This window comes from Coregonus lavaretus (assembly GCF_964263955.1).
Source record: "Coregonus lavaretus genome assembly, chromosome: 10".
Taxonomy (NCBI): Eukaryota; Metazoa; Chordata; class Actinopteri; order Salmoniformes; family Salmonidae; genus Coregonus; species Coregonus lavaretus.
In genome coordinates this window covers 48,995,930-49,020,815 of record NC_139997.1, presented here as the reverse complement: position 1 = coordinate 49,020,815, position 24,886 = coordinate 48,995,930, and the positions used below count along the sequence as shown (strand labels likewise).

At 45.2% G+C, this 24,886-nt stretch overlaps 1 protein-coding gene across 1 annotated transcript in view; it reads right to left on the bottom strand.

Annotated features, from left to right (window-relative positions):
• LOC311136373 (kin of IRRE-like protein 3) overlaps nt 1-24,886 on the bottom strand; it is a gene marked incomplete at its 5' end in the record, with an annotated part of 346,657 nt that overhangs the window by 55,132 nt on the left and 266,639 nt on the right. The window contains one exon of the mRNA XM_084170475.1: nt 9,607-9,712. Within this exon, the coding sequence (XP_084026601.1) occupies nt 9,607-9,712 (106 nt within the window). The remainder of the gene's footprint in view (nt 1-9,606; nt 9,713-24,886) is intronic.

The window sequence follows — 24,886 nt, the reverse complement described above, 5'->3', positions numbered from 1 at the left end:
CAAGCTTAATGATGAGCTTGGAGGTTACTATGGTGTTGAATGCTGAGCTATAGTCAATGAACAGCATTCTACACCTATTCTTACATAGGTATTCCTCTTGTCCAGATGGGATAGAAATTGCACCCTATTCCCTGTTTTAGTGCTCTACTTTTGACCAGAGCCCTATGGGTTTCCTTGTGGGCCTTGGTCATAAGTAGTGCATTAAATAGGAAATAGGGTGCCATTTGGGACACAACCAGAGGAGTAGAGAGCAGATGCTGGAAGAGTGTGGGACTGCTAAGCCAACTGTCCACTTACAAAGTGTGGCCCTTCCCGAGATGAGGAGCCAGAATGGTCATTATCACGAATGTTGGATGTCAGTGTTGGACCCTGTGTAGACTATAATGTCCTTGACAAATCCTGTTTATACATCACACACAACAAAGAACTTGTTCTCCAAACCTGTGCCTGTTAGAGGGAATGTATTGACGGAACGCCAGCCTACACTTCCATAACATCATGGAACTAAGAAAATGTCAGGAAAATCCTACTAGAACAGCTGAACTTTATTTGTGCTTAATCAGAATCACCTTAAATGATGGCAGGTGTGTAATGACTTCTATTTAACATGAGTATGAATGTGATTGGTTAATTCTGAACACAGCCACATCCCCAGTTATAAGAGGGTGTGCACACTTATGCAACCAGGTTATTGTAAGGTTTTTATTTTTCATTTTTCCCCCACGAGGATTTGTTTGTTTTTCAATTGAATTGTTCACATTATAGGTCACATTAACAGTGGAAAAAGTTCTGACATGATTTATCTTTGTCTCATTCTTTTACATCACAAAAACCTGGCATTTTAACAGGGGTGTTGTCACGGATTCAGCCGAGGCTGCCCCTCCTCCTTGCTCGGGCAGGCTTCGGCGTTCGTCGTCACCGGAGTACTAGCTGCTACCAATCTATGTTTCTGTGTTCGACTTGTTCTGTCTTGATTGTGTACACCTGTTTCCCATTATGTTGTATTGTCTTCCCTATTTAACCCTCTGTCTTACGCTGTGTGTTGTGTGTGATTGTATTCGTGATCGGCAGTCGTTAGTGTGCGGGTTATTTCCTCCCTGTGTGGAGATTGTTTGTATTCAGTTTACTTTCAAGTAAAGTACGTTTTCGGATCAGCTCTGTGTCCTGCGTTTGACTTCGCCCACCGCAATTCACTGACGCCTTTGACAGAATCACACACCTACGACATGGAGTCAGCAGGAGCAGCGGTGCCAGCCGGATCAATGGAAGAACGCGTACAACAACAAGCGGCCATGATCCAGGCTCTCGGCACCGCCATGGAACATGTGGTGAACACAATGGAGCGATGGAAGAGAGGAGGTCTTCCTATACCTCCTCCGATTACACCACCACCATCATCGATACCCATCGCTTCACCTCCGGGGTCCAGTGGGATTCGGCTCTCGCTCCAGAGGGCTTATGACGGCACAGCTGCCAGGTGTCAGGGTTTTCTGCTCCAGGTAGAACTCTACCTGGCAACCATCCACCCGGTCCCCTCGGGATACGAGAGCGTGTCCGCCCTCATCTCCTGTCTGTCCGGTAAAGCGCTGGAGTGGGCCAACGGCGAGTGGGGGGGAATAGACGCCGCTACTGTCAGCTATGCGGAGTTCACCCGCAGCTTTAGGGCGGTATTCAATCATCCACCAGAGGGAAAAGCGGCGGGTGAGCGTCTATTCAACCTCAGACAGGGAAAGAGGAGCGCGCAGAAATTCGCACTGGACTTTCGGACTCTGGCTGCCAACGCGGGACGGAATGAGAGGGCCCTCATCGACCACTACCGATGTAGCTTGAGGGAGGACGTGCGTCGGGAATTGGCCTGCAGGGACACCAACCTAAGCCTGGACCAACTGGTGGACATGTCGATTCGACTGGATACCTGTTGGCTACCCGCGGACGTCCGGATCCGGGGCCGTCCATTCCATCCCCCAGCACTTCCGAGCCTACCCCTATGGAGCTCGGAGGTGCTGCCATGAGGGAGACCAGGAGAGGGGCCATCCCCTGCACCAACTGTGGCCGCAGAGGACACACTGCTGGTCGGTGCTGGGGAGGGTCTCCTAGGAGTCGAGGCAGTAGGCAGCGCACTAATGAGCCATTCCAGGTGAGTAGGCACCCAACTCACCCAGAGCTCCCTGTTGCGCATATGTGTATGAATGTTGTGTTTCCCGAGTTTTCTCCTCAGTCCCAGCATAAGGCGCTAGTAGATTCAGGCGCAGCTGGGAACTTTATCGATCGTCAGTTTACCCATAAGTTAGGGATTCCTATTGTGCCAGTCGATTTGCCCTTCCCTATCCATGCCCTAGATAGCCGCCCTTTAGGGTCAGGGTTGATTAGGGAAGTCACAGCGCCTCTCAGGATGAAAACGCAGGAGGGGCATGAGGAGATAATTAGTTTGTATCTGATTGATTCTCCTGCGTTTCCCATGGTGTTGGGGCTTCCCTGGTTAGCTTCTCATGACCCCACTATTTCATGGCAACACAGGGCTCTCAAGGGATGGTCTGATCAGTGCTTGGGGAGGTGTGTAGGTGTTTCCGTAGGGGCAACGACGGTGGAAAGTCCGAACCAAGTTCCCACCATGCACATTCCGCCTGAATATGCCGATTTGGCTCTCGCCTTCTGTAAAAAGAAGGCAACTCAATTACCACCCCATCGACAGGGGGAAACCTCCAGGTAGGCGCTGCGCTTCCCCGGAGTGACGTGTATCCTCTTTTTCAGGAGAAGACGGCGGCTATGGAGACATATGTCACCGAATCTCTGAGACAGGGATACATACGGCCGTTCACTTCCCCTGTGTCATCAAATGTATTTTTTGTGAAGAAGAAGGATGGTGGTTTACGCCCGTGCATTGACTACCATGGACTAAATCAGATCACAATAAAATACAGCTATCCACTACCTCTGATTGCTAGTATGACGGAGACATTGCACAGGGCGCGCTTCTTCACAAAATTGGATCTCAGGAGCGCGTACAACCTGGTGCGTATTCGGGAGGGAGATGAGTGGAAGACAGCATTTAGTACCACCTCGGGGCACTATGAGTACCTCGTCATGCCATACGGTCTGATGAATGCTCCTTCAGTCTTCCAATCGTTCGTGTATGAGATTTTCCGGGACCTGCATGGACAGGGTATAGTGGTGTATATCGATGACATTCTAATATACTCCGCTACACGAGCCGAGCATGTGTCCCTGGTTCGTCGGGTGCTTGGTAGACTGTTGGAGCATGACCTGTATGTGAAGGCGGAGAAATGTCTGTTCTTCCAAGAGTCCATCTCCTTCCTGGGACACCGCTTGTCCGCGTCAATTGTGGAGATGGAGATTGACCGCGTTTCGGCCGTGCGTAATTGGCAGACTCCAACCACGGTGAAGGAGGTGCAGCGGTTCTTGGGTTTTGCCAATTACTACCGGAGGTTTATCCGGGGCTTTGGGCAGGTAGCGGCTCCCATTACCTCCTTGCTAAAGGGAGGGCCGGTGCGTCTGCAGTGGTCGGCTGAGGCGGACAGGGCTTTTAGGCATCTGAAGGACCTGTTTACTTCGGCTCCGGTGCTGGCTCATCCGGATCCTTCCTTGGCATTCCAAGTTGAGGTGGATGCGTCCGAGGCAGGGATCGGTGCTGTACTGTCTCAGCGCTCGGGTACGCCACCAAAACTCCGCCCCTGTGCTTTCTATTCTAAGAAGCTCAGTCCGGCGGAGCGCAATTATGATGTGGGGGACAGGGAACTGTTAGCTGTGGTTCAAGCCCTGAAGGTGTGGAGGCATTGGCTTGAGGGGGCTAAACACCCTTTTCTCATTTTGACTGACCACCGTAACCTGGAGTACATCCGGGCGGCGAGGAGGTTGAACCCTCGTCAGGCAAGATGGGCTATGTTTTTCACTCGATTTGTGTTTACGCTCACTTACAGACCAGGTTCCCAGAACGCTAAGGCAGATGCCCTGTCCCGACTATATGACACAGAGGAGAGGTCCATTGAGCCCACTCCCATTCTCCCGGCGTCGTGTCTGGTGGCACCGGTGGTGTGGGAGGTTGATGCGGACATCGAGCGGGCGTTACGTACCGAGCCTACTCCCCCACAGTGTCCGGAGGGTCGGATGTACGTGCCGCTCGAGGTTTGTGATTGATTGATCTATTGGACTCACATGTCACCCTCCTCTGATCATCCTGGTATCGGTCGGACAGTGCACTGTCTTAGTGGGAAGTACTGGTGGCCCACTTTAGCCAAGGATGTGAGGGTTTATGTTTCCTCCTGCTCGGTGTGCGCCCAGTGTAAGGCACCTAGACACCTGCCCAGAGGGAAATTACAACCCCTACCCATTCCACAACGGCCGTGGTCTCATCTATCGGTGGACTTTGTCACGGACCTTCCCCCCTCACAGGGGAACACTACGATCTTGGTTGTTGTGAATCGGTTTTCGAAGGCCTGCCGTCTCATTCCTATGCCAGTTCTCCCTACAGCCCTACAAACTGCTGATGCCCTGTTTACACACGTCTTCCGACACTACGGGGTACCTGATGATATAGTGTCAGATCGGGGTCCCCAGTTCACCTCTAGAGTCTGGAGGGCGTTCATGGAACGTCTGGGGGTCTCGATTAGCCATACCTCAGGTTTTCACCCCGAGAGTAATGGGCAGGTGGAGAGAGTGAAACAGGATGTGGGTAGGTTTCTGAGGTCCTATTGCCAGGACCAGCAGGGGGAGTGGTCGGGATATATCCCCTGGGCAGAGATAGCCCAAAACTCACTTTGCCACTCCTCAACTAACCTTACGCCTTTTCAGTGTATGTTAGGTTATCAGCCGGTCCTGGCACCTTGGCATCAGAGCCAGATCGAAGCTCCTGCGGTGGACGAGTGGTTTTGGCGCTCGGAAGAGACCTGGAACGCTGCGAATGTACACCTGCAGCGGGCTATCAGGCGACAGAAGGCGAGCTCCGATCGCCACCACAGTGAGGCTCCGGTGTATGCACCGGGAGATCGGGTCTGGCTCTCGACCCGAAACCTGCCCCTTCGCCTGCCCTGCCGGAAGCTGGGTCGGCGGTTTGTGGGGCCATTTAAAGTCCTGAGGAGATTGAACAAGTTTTGTTATAGGTTACAACTTCCTATTAATTACCGTATTAACCCCTTGTTCCATGTGTCTCTCCTCAGGCCGGTAGTAGCTGGTCCACTCCAGGAGTCTGAGGTACGAGAGGTTCCTCCGCCCGCACTGGACATCGAGGGGGCTCCGGCGTACTCAGTCAGTTCCATCTTGGATTCGAGGCGTCGGATGGGGGGTCTGCAGTATCTCGTGGAGTGGGAGGGGTACGGTCCGGAGGAATGGTGCTGGGTCCCTAGGAGGGACATCCTAGATCCCTCCATGTTGAGGGATTTCCACCAGAGTCATCCGACTCACCCTGCTCCGCGTCCTCCTGGCCGTCCACGAGGCCGGGGTCGGTGCACGGCTGGGGCCGTGCGTCAAGGGGGGGGGGTACTGTCACGGATTCAGCCGAGGCTGCCCCTCCTCCTTGCTCGGGCAGGCTCCGGCGTTCGTCGTCACCGGAGTACTAGCTGCTACCGATCTATGTTTCTGTGTTCGACTTGTTCTGCCTTGATTGTGTACACCTGTTTCCCATTATGTTGTATTGTCTTCCCTATTTAACCCTCTGTCTTACACTGTGTGTTGTGTGTGATTGTATTTGTGATCGGCAGTCGTTAGTGTGCGGGTTATTTCCTCCCTGTGTGGAGATTGTTTGTTCTCAGTTTACTTTCAAGTAAAGTACGTTTTTGGATCAGCTCTGTGTCCTGCGTTTGACTTCACCCACCGCAATTCACTGACGCCTTTGACAGGTGTGTAGACTTTTTATATCCACTGTAGGTCCTTGTATGGCACAAAGACCCATCCAAATGCTGATGTCAGGCTGGTAACAACATTTCTTATTTTGTTTAGGTTGGCAGTAGAATTTTTTATGAAATTCAGGCATCGCAGCAGAACTAGCAAGCAGTCTTGGGAAAAGAGAGTGGCAAAGGGAGTTGCAAACATAGGATCCGTGCTCCAGTATTCCCTTACAGAGTTCTACTTCACTATTCCCATGAGAAGGACTGTTACCAGGAAGGTATACATTTCACTAATTGTGGTTTTCATCCATTTAGCAAGCTTTCCCCTCAATCCTGGATCTCTCTTCTCCTGTAGCTCCAAGGCCTAACGATTGATCTCCTCCACTGTCTCCCACCTGCACCTCTGTCAGAAACAGCTTAAAGCACTCTGACTCAGAGGGAGATGGCAAGGGGCTTTGCACTCCAGATTGGGACTCACATCAAAGCCAACACCAGGGCCAGGAGGGGTGAAATGGCTGGCGGCCTTCCAGCTACCACAGACCTCCTGTACTTCACCCACTGTTGGTCTGCTCCATCACACCCAGCATCTTCAGAGAGATCTGGGACTTTATCAGTGGGCAATTGGTCCTCATATCCAGGGTCCTCAATGGCCACAAGGTAGGGAGGCAGCTCTTCACTGTAAATGTCAGAATCTGATTCCTCATTTTAATACTCAGACTCATTGTCAGAATAAACAAAAATTCAACATTTGTGAGTAGTCTCCTTTTGAAAGAATTGCTAAAGCTACAGCTTAGCCCACTAGCTATATACAGTGAGGGAAAAAATTATTTGATCCCCTGCTGATTTTTGTATGTTTGCCCACTGACAAAGAAAGTCTATAATTTTAATGGTGGGTTTATTTGAACAGTGAGAGACAGAATAACAACAAAAACATCCAGAAAAACGCATGTCAAAAATGTTATAAATTGATTAGCATTTTAATGAGGGAAATAGTATTTGACCCCCTCTCAATCAGAAAGATTTCTGGCTCCCAGGTGTCTTTTATACAGGTAACGAGCTGAGATTTGGAGCACACTCTTAAAGGGAGTGCTCCTAATCTCAGCTTGTTACCTGTATAAAAGACACCTGTCCACAGAAGCAATCAATCAATCAGATTCCAAACTCTCCACCATGGCCAAGACCAAAGAGCTCTCCAAGGATGTCAGGGACAAGATTGTAGACCTACACAAGGCTGGAATGGGCTACAAGACCATCGCCAAGCAGCTTGGTGAGAAGGTGACAACATTTGGTGCGATTATTCGCAAATGGAAGAAACACAAAATAACTGTCAATCTCCCTCGGCCCGGGGCTCCATACAAGATCTCACCTCGTGGAGTTGCAATGATCATGAGAACGGTGAGGAATCAGCCCAGAATTACACAGGAGGATCTTGTCAATGATCTCAAGGCAGCTGGGACCATAGTCACTAAGAAAACAATTGGTAACACACTACGCAGTGAAGGACTGAAATCCTGCAGCGCCCACAAGGTCCCCCTGCTCAAGAAAGCACATATACAGGGCCGTCTGAAGTTTGCCAATGAACATCTGAATGATTCAGAGGAGAACTGGATGAAAGTGTTGTGGTCAGATGAGACCAAAATCGAGCTCTTTGGCATCAACTCAACTCGCCGTGTTTGGAGGAGGACGAATGCTGCCTATGACCCCAAGAACACCATCCCCACCGTCAAACATGGAGGTGGAAACATTATGCTTTGGGGGTGTTTTTCTGCTAAGGGGACAGGACAACTTCACCGCATCAAAGGGACGATGGACGGGGCCATGTACCGTCAAATCTTGGGTGAGAACCTCCTTCCCTCAGCCAGGGCATTGATAATGAGTCGTGGATGGGTATTCCAGCATGATAATGACCCAAAACACACGGCCAAGGCAACAAAGTAGTGGCTCAAGAAGAAGCACATTAAGGTCCTGGAGTGGCCTAGCCAGTCTCCAGACCTTAATCCCATAGAAAATCTGTGGAGGGAGCTGAAGGTTCGAGTTGCCAAACGTCAGCCTCGAAACCTTAATGACTTGGAGACGATCTGCAAAGAGGAGTGGGACAAAATCCCTCCTGAGATGTGTGCAAACCTGGTGGCCATCTACAAGAAACGTCTGACCTCTGTGATTGCCAACCAGGGTTTTGCCACCAAGTACTAAGTCATGTTTTGCAGAGGGGTCAAATACTTATTTCCCTCATTAAAATGCAAATCAATTCATACAATTTTTGACATGCGTTTTTCTGGATTTTTTTGTTGATATTCTGTCTCCCACTGTTCAAATAAACCTACCATTAAAATTATAGATTGATCATGTTTTTGTCAGTGGGCAAACGTACAAAATCAGCTGGATCAAATACTTTTTTCCCTCACTGTACATTAACAACAACACTGAATGGCTCCGAGTGAGTATCAGGGTTGATGTGATTGGTTGCAAGCATGCACCACTTGTATCAATAAATCACTATCAGAAAATGGTTTGTGTGTTAATAAGTTATTTACTCTTTTATTCACGTTTTCAAGTCCTGCATTCCGCATCTTGCATAGATTGTAATGGAAACAAATGATGTGTGTAATATACTTTTTGAAGGTTGTACTGATTATGATAAGCTAATGCTAAGCTAATTGCCAGTAATGTGTGGAGCCATGTTGTTGACATCTTCAATGCATTCTGTATGTCACGTAAATGTCTGTCAGACCAAAGATGTTATAACGAATTGAGGTGAAGGGATGTTTCACTCGTCTTTCAGGTAAACTTCCTGAAGTGAATGATGGGAAGTTAATGATGTTAGACGACACAACCCCTTCAACATGCATACTGCAGAAAGACCCAACTCATCTTGTCACCTCGTCTTATTTTTGGTTGACGAGGAAAAAACAAACATGGCGGACCACACAAACTCTAGCCACTGTCGGATTACTTTAGACTTTTATAAAGTGTTTTACTCAATTATTTCCATCATTGGTGAGCTCTCCCGTGATGTGAAAAATTGTAAATAATAATTGCTAATAGCTAATTCATATTAGAGTGTCTGTCAGCTGGGAGTTAGCCAAAATGAACACTTGTGTTAGCTCACACTTTCCTCAGTCAGTGCTAGTAGCCTACATTTTCTGATTAGGATGAGAATGGTGTTATGGCTGTTGCTACTTCTGTGAATGTCTGAACATCTGTATCCAAAAACAAACTGCTCACAGTGAGGACATACAGTTGTAAAGACTGTTTGTGCAAAATGTTTCAGTGAAAAAACAGTGTGTCGAGCTCAAACGCTGACTGATGCGTCCATCATCACTAGACGTTCGAATGAAGTGTTCTAATCACACCAGTTTGAGCTTATGCTGCAGCGACCACTATAGAATGATCACACCCATTTGCTCGTACATGTCAAAAGGTTAAAGAGATTACTGAACCAGCCACCTCTCTCTCTCTCTCTCCACCAGACATCTTCTCTGACAGTGTTCCCTCACCTGCCTGACCTGCACCAGCATGTTCTCCCGGACCTCCTCACCCACTGGCAGGCACAAAAAACAGGAAACCCTTACGTGTTGTGGTTCGCTCTTTGCCCCCTCTGTGCCAACATAATGCAGTAGGTGCCCGCATAAACCAAAGATTTAAATCAGAGAGAAAAATAGATGTAATGCTGTGTGTGTGTGTGTGTGTGTGTGTGTGTGTGTGTGTGTGTGTGTGTGTGTGTGTGTGTGTGTGTGTGTCTGTATGGGCAGATGTACTATCTCACCTGTAGTGGATGACGGGCGGGTTAGCTTTGGCAGAGCAGTGGAACTTCACCAGGTTGCCCTCCAGTATGGGCTGGGGCTCCACAGATAGGTTGACCAGGGGCAGGTCTACATGGGAGAGAACAGAGGGTTAGTCTATAAACCAATGCCAGAGTATGGTGTCCTGCCGAGACTGAGGCTGTCCTAATATGGACATCGTACAAGTGAGTCAAAATCTAAATCTAATCTAATTTTATTGGTCACATACACATATTTAGCAGAAGTTGTTGCAGGTGTAGTGAAATGCTTGCATTCCTAGCTCCAACAGTGCAGTAGTGTTTAACAATTCACAACTATACACACAAATCTAAAGTAAAATAATGGAATTAAGAAATATATAAATATTAGGATGAGCAATGTCGGAGTGGCATTGACTAAAATACAGTAGAATAGAATATAGTATATACATATGAAATGAGTAAAGCAGTATGTAAACATTGTTAAAGTGACTAGTGTTCCATTATTAAAGTGACCAGTAGTTCCATGTCTATGTACAGTGAGGGAAAAAAGTATTTGATCCCATGCTGATTTTGTACGTTTGCCCACTGACAAAGAAATGATCAGTCTATAATTTTAATGGTAGGTTTATTTGAACAGTGAGAGACAGAATAACAACCAAAAAATCCAGAAAAACGCATGTAAAAAATGTTATAAATTGATTTGCATTTTAATGAGGGAAATAAGTATTTGACCCCTCTGCAAAACATGACTTAGTACTTGGTGGCAAAACCCTTGTTGGCAATCACAGAGGTCAGACGTTTCTTGTAGTTGGCCACCAGGTTTGCACACATCTCAGGAGGGATTTTGTCCCACTCCTCTTTGCAGATATTATCCAAGTCATTAAGGTTTCGAGGCTGGCGTTTGGCAACTCGAACCTTCAGCTCCCTTCACAGATTTTCTATGGGATTAAGGTCTGGAGACTGGCTAGGCCACTCCAGGACCTTAATGTGCTTCTTCTTGAGCCACTCATTTGTTGCCTTGGCCGCGTGATTTTTTTGTTGTTATTTTGTCTCTCACTGTTCAAATAAACATAGCATTAAAATTATAGACTGATCATTTCTTTGTCAGTGGGCAAACGTACAAAATCAGCAGGGGATCAAATACTTTTTTCCCTCACTGTAAGCATTGTCCCCACACTCTCTGTCAGCTTTCATAGCTGCGATAAGTTATTTCCGCCTCTGGCACACAGCTTCAGAGAAGTCCTTGTTGAGGAAGATGTTGATTCCTCTCAAATGATTGGCTCTCTCTCCAGAACAGCCATCTTTTCCTTTAACCTTAGGAACTTGACCACTTTTGGCCTGGGTCTGTCACCTGGGCTGGTTGCAGGTTTTCCAGACCTGTGGGCGCACTCCTTCTCAATCTTCCAATGATCAATCGCCAGCTTTGCAGTGATCTTTTTTCTCACTTTCTCCTCAGACTCCGTCCAGGTCTCATGGGGAGACTCTGGTATGCCATCCACAACAATGTTATTCCTCCTGGATTGTCCCTCTAGACCCTCTAGTCCCCCCTCTCTGTTTCCCAGTCATTTGTAATAATGATTGACAGACAGGGCTGATGTCATCTCGCTGCAAGTCTCTTTCAGGACATCCACTGCCTGGGAGAACTGCAGACTGTTCTTATGGTCCTGGACCTCTCTGGTCAGAATGTCCATTGTTTTGTTAGTTGAGTCCACCAGTATTTTTGACAAAGCTCTTGAAGCTATTTTCCTGTTGCTGTAACACTTGTTTGTAGATATTAAAAATATTTAAAAGATCACACTTATATGATCGTTAAAACACTATCTTCTCCATACCTCCCACCTTCTTTAGCTTTGGGTGGCATGATGGTACCAACTTAGGTTAACGCTGGTACTCCACACAATTCCAGCCAGCACAGCTCACAGGGCAGATGGAACCAGCAACAAACAGCAGGGATTTAATCAGCCACAAGCCCGGGACTATCTGCGGTCCCAGCTACAAGGGCTAACCGTGTCGCGGGCTGTTTAGTGTCTGTAAAATCAGATTGACTCCCCTAATAGAGTAAGTGGAGTCAGATGTTTGTTTGTGTGTGTGTGGTTTGTCTGTCTGTCTGTGTGTGTGTGTGTGTGTGTGTGTGTGTTTGTGTGTGTGTGTGTGAGCGTGTGACCCCAATCGAAGGCAGATGGATTCAGTGGTCCGAGTCAGATGTGTGTGAATGTGTGATTGCAAGAAGCAGCCTGTAAACAACTGTATAAACATTGTTGCAGTGGCTGGGGTTTGATGCTATCCTGACCCCCAGTAAGACATTTTCATACAGCAGTGCTTAAACCGGTTAATTAAAGATTCACTAATTTCCAACAAAAAAACAAAACTAAGCAAACAACAAACATAGCGGAAAGGGCTCATTAATACTCTCCTGTAATGGCTGATATTTCCCATTAAGATTAATTGGAGCCTCGTTTCGCTTGCTAATTGCTACATTAGAAATGTATGCAACTTTTTAAAGAATACCCATGATTAAGTACAGCTCCGGATGAAAGTAACAAACACATAAATTAAACAAATTAAACAAACAACAGTGTTGAGACGAATGAACTGAATGTGCCTTCGGTGGGAGCGTTGGGAGCGATGTCTCCGTCAGTGTCCTTTTACAGGCTGTTTTAAAACAAATCACACTTAGTTAAATAGTCTGCTGCTGAAACGGAGTGGGACTGCGCAAATACAACAGGCTGTATCCAAATTACCCCTGGCACTAGCCTAAGCAGCCTCAGCAGCCCCACAAGCACGCCCAGAGATGGATAGCAGGGGCAAGGAACCATCAAATGCTCTCTCACTCTGTAACTCTAAAAGTGCTTTAGATGTGTGCAGCGATGGGGCTCATTCTGTGCTGCTAATTCCAAAAACGTTCTCTGTGATTTTCTTCAAAAGCACCACTGATCTTTGATATAAGCAAATGGAACTCTTTCACTTTGACTTCTGTCGCCTTGATTGTGTTTGACTTATCAGGAAAAGGTTTAGAAAGTACATACTTGAGTATAAAAAATTACCTCCTGACCCTTTGGCCAAGGGGAGATTATAAAGATATTTTTATGTAGTTTAGTGCATTTTTATTCAACAAATCTAGCCAGTGCATTATTGATAATAACTTTCATCAACTTAAATGTATAAGAGTAATGGATTAAAGCGGATGCATGTTACTCCCCCGTAAAGGCCTTGTGGGAAGCTTTGCTAGAATATTACAGGTGAATGATTTACAATTTAGTCCCAGCTCCAAAGAAAAATGAATAATCCCAGAAAATCTCCAAAATATAAAGCAGCCACTTAAAAACAAACATCCTTAGGTCAAGTCTTAACTCTTTGCTATATGTAGAACACTCTTATATTAGTTTTTTATCCAAACACACTTACATGAAGTATTTTCATGAGGACAGTGTGATACAGAAGTAGCCATATTTATTTAACCAGGTAAGCCAGTTGAGAACAAGTTCTCATTTACAACTGCGACCTGGCCAAGATAAAGCAAAGCAGTGCGATAAAAACAACAACAACAACACAGAGTTACATATGGAGTGATAGATGTGCAGAAGATGATGTGCAAATAGAAATACTGGGGTGCAAATGAGCAAAATAAATAACAATGTAAATAACAATATGGGGATGAGGTAGTTGGGTGGGCTAATTACAGATGGGCTGTGTACAGGTGTAGTGGTCGGTAAGATGCTCTGACAACTGATGCTTAAAGTTAGTGAGGGAGATAAGAGTCTCCAGCTTCAGAGATTTTTGCAGTTCGTTCCAGTCATTTGCAGCAGAGAACTGGAAGGAATGGCGGCCAAAGGAGTTGTTGGCTTTGGGGATGACCAGTGAGATATACCTGCTGGAACGCATACTACGGGTGGGTGTTGCTATGGTGACCAATGAGCTAAGATAAGATGGGATTTGCCTAGAAGTGATTTATAGATGACCTGGAGCCAGTGGGTTTGGCGACGAATATGTAGCCAACGAGAGCGTACAGGTCACAATGGTGGGTAGTATATGGGGCTTTGGTGACAAAACGGATGGCACTGTGATAGAATACATCCAATTTGCTGAGTAGAGTGTTGGAAGCTATTTTGTAAATGACATCGCCGAAGTCAAGGATTGGTAGGATAGTCAGTTTTACGAGGGCATGTTTAACAGCATGAGTGAAGGAGGCTTTGTTGCGAAATAGGAAGCCGATTCTAGATTTAACTTTGGATTGGAGATGCTTAATGTGAGTCTGGAAGGAGAGTTTACGGTCTAACCAGACACCTAGGAATTTGGAGAAGTACACATATTCTAAGTCAAACCCACCGAGAGTAGTGATTCTAGTCGGGCGGGCGGGTGCAAGCAGCGTTCGATTGAGGAGCATACAGTGGGGAGAACAAGTATTTAATACACTGCCGATTTAGCAGGTTTTCCTACTTACAAAGCATGTAGAGGTCTGTAATTTGTATCATAGGTACACTTCAACTGTGAGAGACGGAATCTAAAACAAAAATCCAGAAAATCACATTTTATGATTTTTAAGTAATTAATTTGCATTTTATTGCATGACATAAGTATTTGATCACCTACCAACCAGTAAGAATTTTGGCTCTCACAGACCTGTTAGTTTTTCTTTAAGAAGCCCTCCTGTTCTCCACTCACTACCTGTATTAACTGCACCTGTTTGAACTCACACAATTTCCTCTGAACAGTTGATGTTGAGATGTGTCTGTTACTTGAACTCCGTGAAACATTTATTTAGGCTGCAATTTCTGAGGCTGGTAACTGTAATGAACTTATCCTCTGCAGCAGTGGTAACTCTGGGTCTTCCATGCATGTGGCGGTCCTCATGAGAGCTAGTTTCATCATAGCACTTGATGGTTTATTCGACTGCACTTGAAGAAACTTTCAAAGTTCTTGAAATGTTCCGTATTGACTGACCTTCATGTCTTAAAGGAATGATGGACTGTCGTTTCTCTTTGCTATTTGAGCTGTTCTTGCCATAATATGGACTTGGTCTTTTACCAAATAGGGCTATCTTCTGTATACCCCCCCCTACCTTGTCACAACACAACCTATTAGCTCAAATGTATTAAGAAGGAAAGAAATTCCACAAATTAACTTTTAAGAAGGCACACCTGTTAATTGAAATGCAATCCAGGTGACTACCTCATGAAGCTGGTTGAGAGTGCCAAGAGTGTGCAAAGCTGTCATCAAGGCAAAGGGTGGCTATTTGTAGAATCTCAAAAATAAAATATATTTTGATTTGTTTAACACTTTTTTGGTTATGACATGATTCCATATGTGTTATTTCATAGTTTTGATATCTTCACTATTATTCTACAATGTAAAAAATAGTAAAAACAAAGAAAAACCCTTGAATGAGTAGGCGTGTCCAAACTTTTGACTTGTAGTGTACATTTCAGTCCGAGCGCAGTTGCATCAATTTAATTTCCCATTACCACCATGGGCAGGTCAGGCGTGTTAAGGGAGTGAGAGCTGTACCCAGGCTGATAAAAGTACAGTTTAGGCTAGCTAGGGGATCTCAAGATGCCAATCTTTGAGGAGTGTGATACTATAGCCCTTCTAAGGGCACTTGAGTTATCCTACTGGAGTTTTCCCTATGGGCTCTCAGCTGGACTTTACTTCCCAGAATACCACTCCCACCTGAGGGGGCACGAGACACAGGAGGAGCCCCCGAGGTGTTCCCCTAGGCTCTCAGCTGGAGCCAGTTCAGTTCAGCTGCCACGGCTACATCGTGAAAGAGCAGATTTGGGATTTGGGATTCGTATATACAGTGGGGAAAAAAAGTATTTAGTCAGCCACCAATTGTGCAAGTTCTCCCACTTAAAAAGATGAGAGAGGCCTGTAATTTTTATCATAGGTACACGTCAACTATGACAGACAAATTGAGATTTTTTTTTCAAGAAAATCACATTGTAGGATTTTTAATGAATTTATTTGCAAATTATGGTGAAACATAAGTATTTGGTCACCTACAAACAAGCAAGATTTCTGGCTCTCACAGACCTGTAACTTCTTCTTTAAGAGGCTCCTCTGTCCTCCACTCGTTACCTGTATTAATGGCACCTGTTTGAACTTGTTATCAGTATAAAAGACACCTGTCCACAACCTCAAACAGTCACACTCCAAACTCCACTATGGCCAAGACCAAAGAGCTGTCAAAGGACACCAGAAACAAAATTGTAGACCTGCACCAGGCTGGGAAGACTGAATCTACAATAGGTAAGCAGCTTGGTTTGAAGAAATCAACTGTGGGAGCAATTATTAGGAAATGGAAGACATACAAGACCACTGATAATCTCCCTCGATCTGGGGCTCCACGCAAGAACTCACCCCGTGGGGTCAAAATGATCACAAAAATGGTGAGCAAAAATCCCAGAACCACACGGGGGGACCTAGTGAATGACCTGCAGAGAGCTGGGACCAAAGTAACAAAGCCTACCATCAGTAACACACTACGCCGCCAGGGACTCAAATCCTGCAGTGCCAGACGTGTCCCCTTGCTTAAGCCAGTACATGTCCAGGCCCGTCTGAAGTTTGCTAGAGTGCATTTGGATGATCCAGAAGAGGATTGGGAGAATGTCATATGGTCAGATGAAACCAAAATATAACTTTTTGGTAAAAACTCAACTCGTCGTGTTTGGAGGACAAAGAATGTTGAGTTGCATCCAAAGAACACCATACCTACTGTGAAGCATGGGCGTGGAAACATCATGCTTTGGGGCTGTTTTTCTGCAAAGGGACCAGGACGACTGATCCGTGTAAAGGAAAGAATGAATGGGGCCATGTATCGTGAGATTTTGAGTGAAAATCTCCTTCCATCAGCAAGGGCATTGAAGATGAAACGTGGCTGGGTCTTTCAGCATGACAATGATCCCAAACACACCGCCCGGGCAACGAAGGAGTGGCTTCGTAAGAAGCATTTCAAGGTCCTGGAGTGGCCTAGCCAGTCTCCAGATCTCAACCCCATAGAAAATCTTTGGAGGGAGTTGAAAGTCTGTGTTGCCCAGCGACAGCCCCAAAACATCACTGCTCTAGAGGAGATCTGCATGGAGGAATGGGCCAAAATACCAGCAACAGTGTGTAAAAACCTTGTGAAGACTTACAGAAAACGTTTGACCTGTGTCATTGCCAACAAAGGGTATATAACAAAGTATTGAGAAACTTTTGTTATTGACCAAATACTTATTTTCCACCATAGTTAGCAAATAAATTCATAAAAAATCCTACAATGTGATTTTCTGGATTTTTTTCTTCTCATTTTGTCTGTCATAGGTGACGTGTACCTATGATGAAAATTACAGGCCTCTCTCATCTTTTTAAGTGGGAGAACTTGCACAGTTGGTGGCTTACTAAATACTTTTTTTCCCCACTGTATTTTTCAATCTCACTTTTCATCCTTCAACTAAATATACTTTCCTGCAACCTGCCTCATCCAATGTGGAACGGATTCTATTATTTCTTATACCTTTTTATCTAGAACCTCTAGCTGAAACGAGCTACTTGCTATTAACCACCGTTAGCGGTTTTCACTATTGTCCGGGGCCTGCACTACCTACCAGCCAGCTCTAGCCTGGACAATTGTCAGCCAGTCTGCACAGCGCGCTATCGACCCAGAACATATCAGATTTTCTGCCGGAATCACTGAATCACTGGACCTTAACACCGGATCATTGCAACTAGCTAGCTGCAACCGAATGGATGTTGTTGTTGGCTAATCACCACTGACCCGAAGCAAGCACCAGTTAGCCTTGAGCTAGCCTCGAGCCAGGCCCATCTCCCGGCTATCTACCTCTCTGTCAACCGGACGGGACCTCCTAGTGTCGACACGGAGCCCCACCGATCCATCGCGACTGGTCTGCCGACGTAATCGTCTGATGACGTTTCAACAGGCTTCCCGTTGCGACGACCACAAAGATCCATCTGCTATTCCCGGCCCGCTAGTACACGCAATCAACAGCCGTGCCTCCTGCTCGCCTGTGCCGTAGCAGCCATCGAACTGCTCCCGGACTCACCTATTGCTGTTCACTGGACCTTATGATCACTCAGCTACACAGCTGATGCCTGCTGGACCGTTCCTTTACATGGTACCCCATCCTGTTTTTTCGGTCCTGTTTATCTTTTTAGCCTCAGCCCAAACTTTCGTCGCCATTACCAGTTGTTGTCTTAGCTCTCTCGAATAACACCTGTGATTGCTTTTTGCCTCTCTCCCATGTCAATATGCCTTGCCTATTGCTGTTTCGGTTAGTTCTTGTTATACAATTTCACTGTAGAGCCCCTAGTCCCGCTCAACCTGCCTCAGATAGCTCCTTTGTCCCACTCCCCATACACGCGGAGACTGGCTCAATCGGTGCCTCCAGTGATGCTATCTCTTTCATCGTTTCCCAACGCTTAGGTTTACCTCCACTGTGCTCATATCCTTCCATATCCTTGTCTGTACATAATGCCCTGAATCTATTCTACAACGCCCGGAAATCTGCCCCTTTTATTCTCTGTACCCAACGGACTAGAAGACCAGTTCTTAAAGCCTTTATCCGTATCCTTATTCTACTCCTCCTCTGTTCCTCTGGTGATGTAGAGGTTAACCTAGGCCCTGTAGCCCCCAGTATCACTCCTACTCCCCAGGCGCTATCATTTGTTGACTTCTGTAACCGTAAAAGCCTTGGTTTCTTTCATGTTAACATAAGAAGCCTCCTCCCTAAGTTTGAGTTATTCACTGCGTTAGCACACTCCGCCAACCCTGATGTTCTAGCAGTCTCTGAATCCTGGCTTAGGAAGGCCACCAAAAACTCTGAAATTTCCATCCCCAACTACAACATTTTCCATCTAGATAGAACTGCCAAAGGGGGTGGAATTGCAATCTACTGTAGAGATAGCCTGCATAGCTCTATCATACTATCCAGGTCTGTGCCCAAACAGTTTGAGCTTCTAATTCTAAAATCCACCTTTCCAGAAATAAGTCTATCACTGTTGCCGCTTGCTACAGACCCCCCTCAGCCCCCAGCTGTGCCCTGGACACCATATGTGAATTGATTGCCCCCCATCTATCCTCAGAGTTCATACTGCTTGGTGACCTAAACTGGGATATGCTTAACACCCCGGCCGTCCTACAATCTAAACTAGATGCCCTCAATCTCACACAAATTATCAAGGAACCTACCAGGTACAATTCTAAATCCGTAAACATGGGCACCCTCACAAACGGACTAATTTACCCTCTAAATACACCTCCACTTGCCTGCGTCCGTAATGGGTCCGCGGTCAAACAACCACCCCTCATCACTGTCAAACGCTCCCTAAAACACTTCAGCGAGCAGGCCTTTCTAATTGACCTGGCCCTGGTATCCTGGATGGATATTGACCTCATTCCGTCAGGAGAGGATGCCTGGTTGTTCTTTGAAAGTGCTTTCCTCTCCATCTTAAATAAGCATTGCCATTCAAAAAATTCAGAACTAAGAGCATATATAGCCCCTGGTTCACCCCAGACTTGACTGCCCTTGACCAGCACAAAAACATCCTGTGGCGTACTGCATTAGCACCGAACAGCCACCGCTATATGTAACTTTTCAGGGATGTCAGGAACCAATATACACAATCAGTTAGGAAAGCAAAGGCTAGCTTTTTCAAACAGAAATGTGCATCCTGTGGCACTAACTCATAAAAGTTTTGGGACACTGTAAAGTCCATGGAGAATAAGAGCACCTCCTTCCAGCTGCCCAATGCACTGAGGCTAGGAAACTGTCACCACTGATAAATCTACAATAGTCGAGAATTTCAATAAGCATTTTGCTACGGCTGGCCATGCTTTCCACCTGGCCACCCTCCGCTGCAACTTGCCCATGACCCCCCCCCCCCCCCGCTTCTCCTTCACCCAAATTCATATAGCTGATGTTCTGAAAGAGCTGCAAAATCTGGACCCCTATAAATCAGCTGGGCTAGGCAACCTGGACCCTTTCTTTCTAAAATTAGCCGCCAAAATTGTAGCAACCCCTATTACTAGCCTGTTCAAACTCTCTTTCGTATCATCTGAGATCACCAGAGATTTTTAAAAAACTGATGCGGGGGGTGACACTCTAGATCCAAACTGTTACAGACCTATGTCCATCCTGCCCTTCCTTTCGAAAGTATTTGAAAGCCAAGTTAACAAACAGATCACCGACCATTTCGAAACCCACCATACCTTCTCCGCTATGCAATCTGGTTTCTGAGCTGGTCATGGTTGCACCTCAGCCACGCTCAAGGTCCTAAACAATATTATAACAACGATCGATAAAAGACAGTACTGTGCACCCGTCTTCATCGACCTGGCCAAGGCTTTCGACTCTGTCAATCACCACATTCTTATTGGCAGACTAAATAGCCTTGGTTTCTCAAATGACTGCCTCGCCTGGTTCACCAACTACTTCTCAGATAGAGTTCAATGTGTCAAATCGGAGGGCCTGTTGTCTGGACCTCTGGCCGTCTCTATGGGGGTGCCACAGGGTTCAATTCTCGGGCCGACTCTATTCTCTGTGTATATCAATGATGTCGCTCTTGCTGCTGGTAACTCTCAGATCCACCTGTGCGCAGACAACACCATTTTGTATACATCTGGCCCTTCATTGCACACTGTGTTAACAAACCTCCAAACGAGCTTCAATGCCATACAACACTCCTTCCTTAGCCTCTAACTACTCTTAAACACGAGTAAAACTAAATGCATGCTCTTAAATCGCTGCTTGCACCCGCCCGCCCGACTAGAATCACTACTCTCGGCGGGTCTGACTTAGAATTTGTGGACAACTACAAATACCTAGGTGTCTGGTTAGACCGTAAACTCTCCTTCCAGACTTACATTAAGCATCTCCAATCCAAAGTTAAATCTAGAATCGGCTTCCTATTTCACAACAAAGCCTCCTTCACTCATGCCCTCGTAAAACGGACTATCCTACCAATCCTTGACTTCTGCGATGTCATTTACAAAATAGCTTCCAACACTCTACTCAGCAAATTGGATGTAGTCTATCACAGTGCCATCCGTTTTGTCACCAAAGCCCCATATACTACCCATCATTGTGACCTGTACGCTCTCGTGGGCTGGTCCTTACTACATATTCGTCGCCAAACCCACTGGCTCCAGGTCATCTATAAATCACTGCTAGGCAAATTCCTGCCTTATCTTAGCTCATTGGTCACCATAGCAATACCCACCCATAGTATGCGCTCCAGCAGGTATATCTCACTGGTCATCCCCAAAGCCAACACCTCCTTTGGCCGCCACTCCTTCCAGTTCTCTGCTGCGAATGACTGGAACGAACTTCAAAAATCTTTGAAGCTGGAGACTCCTATCTCCCTCACTAACTTTAAGCATCAGTTGTCAGAGCAGCTTACCGATCACTGCACCTGTACACAGCCCATCTGTAATTAGCCCACCCAACTACCTCATCCCCATATTGTTATTTATTTTGCTCATTTGCACCCCAGTATCTCTATTTGCACATCATCTTCTGCACATCTATCACTCCAGTGTTAATACTAAATTGTAATTATTTTGTACTATGGCCTATTTATTGCCTTACCTCCATAACTTACTACATTTGCACACACTGTATATAGATTTTCTATTGTGTTATTGACTGTATGTTTTTGTTTATCCCATGTGTAACTCTGTGTTGTTGTTGTTTTTATCGCACTGCTTTGCTTTATCTTGGCCAGGTCGCAGTTGTAAATGAGAACTTGTTCTCAACTGGCCTACCTGGTTAAATAAAGGTGAAATAAATAAATAAAAAATCACTCCAGTCATATGCTACTTCTGACCTCTGCCAAAACCTCACACGAGCCCTTTGTATCAAAAATATATCCAAATGTGTAGTGCTTAAACTAGCTATCTATTTGTTGGCATGGATATAATTGTTTGTGGAGATCAGAAAGAGGAAAGCATTTTTTTAAAATATAGAATTTACTTTTGTCAGTCTTGAAAAGGGAAACCTCAATGTAAAGTCACATAATGGGTGCTGATTTTAGCGTTTGTTATTGCATTCACGCATCGCTTCAATGAACGATTGCCATGGCACAACACTGCAACACTTTTATTTTCCTATTTCCATAACACTCTCACAGTATCTCCTGCAGCTGTTACACTCCGGAGTTGAGTTCTACCATGTATGAGCAGTGAGCAACCATCTTACAGATGGGTGGGAGTTTAAGTTGTAGACACAACATTGACTCATTAGCCGTGACACGGCAGCAAACTAAGGTTGGCAAAAGAAACAGGCTGACAAGCCACAAGACATACGCTTCAAAGTCTGGAACATCTCTCGTTTGCTATCTTGAATGGCTGCTCTTTCCCATGTTGTTAGTTCCAGATATCTTCTTTAACTGTTGGAGGATGCCTGGTCCAGATCATTGTTGTGTTGTTGGTTCCCATTGCTGATGGACTGATGGGGCCTACTTTGTTGAAAGAAGCAGCACTTTTTCTTTTTTACCCAACTTTGTTGAGTAGCTCAGTAACAGGGAGTAGTGGGCGTATGGCATTATTGTTACCTTAGCTGTTTTTATTTACTGCTTTCCAATTGTGTGTACTTCAACCACAATAGACAGCAGACTGACAATGGTGAAACAACATCTTCATATTTCAAAGAGGGAAAGTTTGATTGGTTGGCATTGATGGAAAAGTTTGACAAAAAGTTTGGGAGTAAAAGCTACTGTTCGGGAACAATAGAAGGCAAAATAACAACACCAACAACAATTATAAAAAGACACTTCTAAACATAATTCTGTTCAAGAAAAATGGCCTGCAAATGACTTATGCGTTCGCAAGGCGTGGTTGTCGAAAAGGGTTTGTTGTAGCTTGATTCTCTGTTAACGTTTTTGTGCTTGTCATTCTTATTGAAATCAAACACCTGTGCTTTTCAAAGTCGATCTACCTTTGAAGACTGCCTCAATCTACCCCAGTCTGTCGGTTCCAACTGACTTGAATATCGGTTCTACATTCAAAACAGCAGATACCTGTGGGCCGTATTTCTCATTAACAGTCAAATGCCTTTCAATCAGGAAACACATTTGCACGTCGGACAGATGTTCTATTCATAATGCCTTATGTTGCAGGATTCATCTTTTTTTAAACACACCTGCAGGGTTTGCAAATGAGATAGCAAACAAAGAAGGATGGGATGGAATGACAAAACAAATAAAAGTGATTCCACACACCTTATGAAGGCTAATGCACCGTTTGAAAAGAGGGAGAGGTGGGGAACTGTATAATGAGAATGACTGGGAGAGGGGTCTTCATGTGTTTGTACATAATATCCTGGGGGGTATTTTCTTTATGTGACCAGATGCAGATTCATAAATGCCTAGTTGCAGACGACAATATTAAATCCCAGGGTAGTCATTCCATTGGTGGGAAGGGGGGCAAGGGATCTTCAGCTTTAAAGTTGAATTTATTTTGAAAAAGCCAATGACTTTGAAAATGACTAATCCATTTGCCATGAAAGCTATAATATATATGACAATGAAACAATGAAGGTTATGACAAAATTGGGCTCTAAGGCACAGTCACCCAAAGGCACACACCTTACCCCCATGAAGCTCACCTATCATGTTCACTTCCCTGGGAGCCTTCTGTCAAAACAACCTGTGAAGTTGCTAATTGGGAGGTTCTAATAGAGAGATAGATACCTCTGGTGAATGTAAATGTATGGGGCTATTTTAGAGAGAGCTAGCAGACTCCTGGGGGAGACTGAGCAGCTTCCTTCAGCCTGATGAAGCACTCTTCTCACTTTAGCTGGCAGAGTGAGTGTGTCTTTGCTGTGAAGAGATACATTGTGTGTGTGTGTGGCTGTGTAAGAGAGTGTGTGTGTGTTTGTGTGTGTGTGTGCATGTTGTGCTCGGTGGATACAACACATCTGCATATGGCCATTAATTACACCCCCCCCCCCCCCCCAAAAAAAAAAAAGAAAAGCATTATTCTTGGACTGCTCTTATCCACCATATGCAATTACTCCTGGAGGCCCTTGGCCTCGTGCCCTTCTTGTGCATTGATCCTTGCAGCTCATTGTGGTACCACTAAGGAGGAAGCGAAGCCAATAAAAAATTAAAGGACCTCTCAAAAATAACGTTTTTTTTTTACGAGAGTTTTAAAAAAAAGATACCTATTTTTTCTGTACATTATCAGCCTTGGGTACATACAGAGTGCTTACTGTACTGCAGAAATGTACATGAAAGTGCTTACATACATACTGTATGTGTTCGATATGGGGAGTGTACCTGTGGTTTACAGTATCGTCGTGTGTGGGGAAAATGCACTTTACCGGTACAGCAAGGTCCATATTAGGACAGCCTCAGTCTTAGCAGGACTTCTTTCAATCTCAGCAGGACATGCTGTCCTAATATGGACACTGTCTACAGTAGTACTGATACAACTGTGCAGGTATTAATAAGACTATTTGTAGTAGACTAAAAGCAAATTATGTGATTAAAGGCCACTTTGATAGTGAAGGGTTTTAATTTAATGTTTTCATTCATTATTTTATTAGGGTGGGTGCCAAAACAGATAATGACATTGAAAGGATGCAAGCTCAGGTACAACCCATTAGCTGCCCACCAATTAGACACATCACTTCGCAAATAAGCAAGGCAAGGACATGATATGATGCAATAAACCCCCCTGTTCATTTGTTTGTCTCCCCACGGAGGAGAGAGGGTTCAGCTGCTGCTTACTGTTAGTTACATGGTATTAACTACAGAAACTATGTGGTAACAATGGATACTTTTTGGTACTTACGTCAACTACTTCAACACAATAGTAACTTCTTGGGTACTAAAGAAGCGGAAGTGTAATTACAATGCAATTATGAATTGAAAAGTACCTGGTACAGCTGGCTGTAAAATAAAATAAAATGTTCCCCTGCTTATTGTTGTGTATTGTAGTGATGGGTCGTTCGCGAACGAATGGCTCTTTTTAAATGGATCTTTTTGGTGAACGTCAGAAACCGAATCACATCAGTGAAAGAGCTGTTCATTTGGCTCCCTGATTTGCATATTGCTACTACTGCTTTTTCAGCTCAAAACAACGTTTTTCTGCAGATAAATTACGAAATGAATTCTATAAAGAGGGTGAATCCTCACTGCAGAAATAATAAATAGTGGAGAGTACATCAATCTGGTCCACGCAACGTTTTGCATTGCGTAAAAAATATAGATATTTTGGCAGTCAATCTAATAATTTGGGAGCAAAATGAGCCGGCTCTTTTACGTGAACGAAGCCAAATAAGCCGGC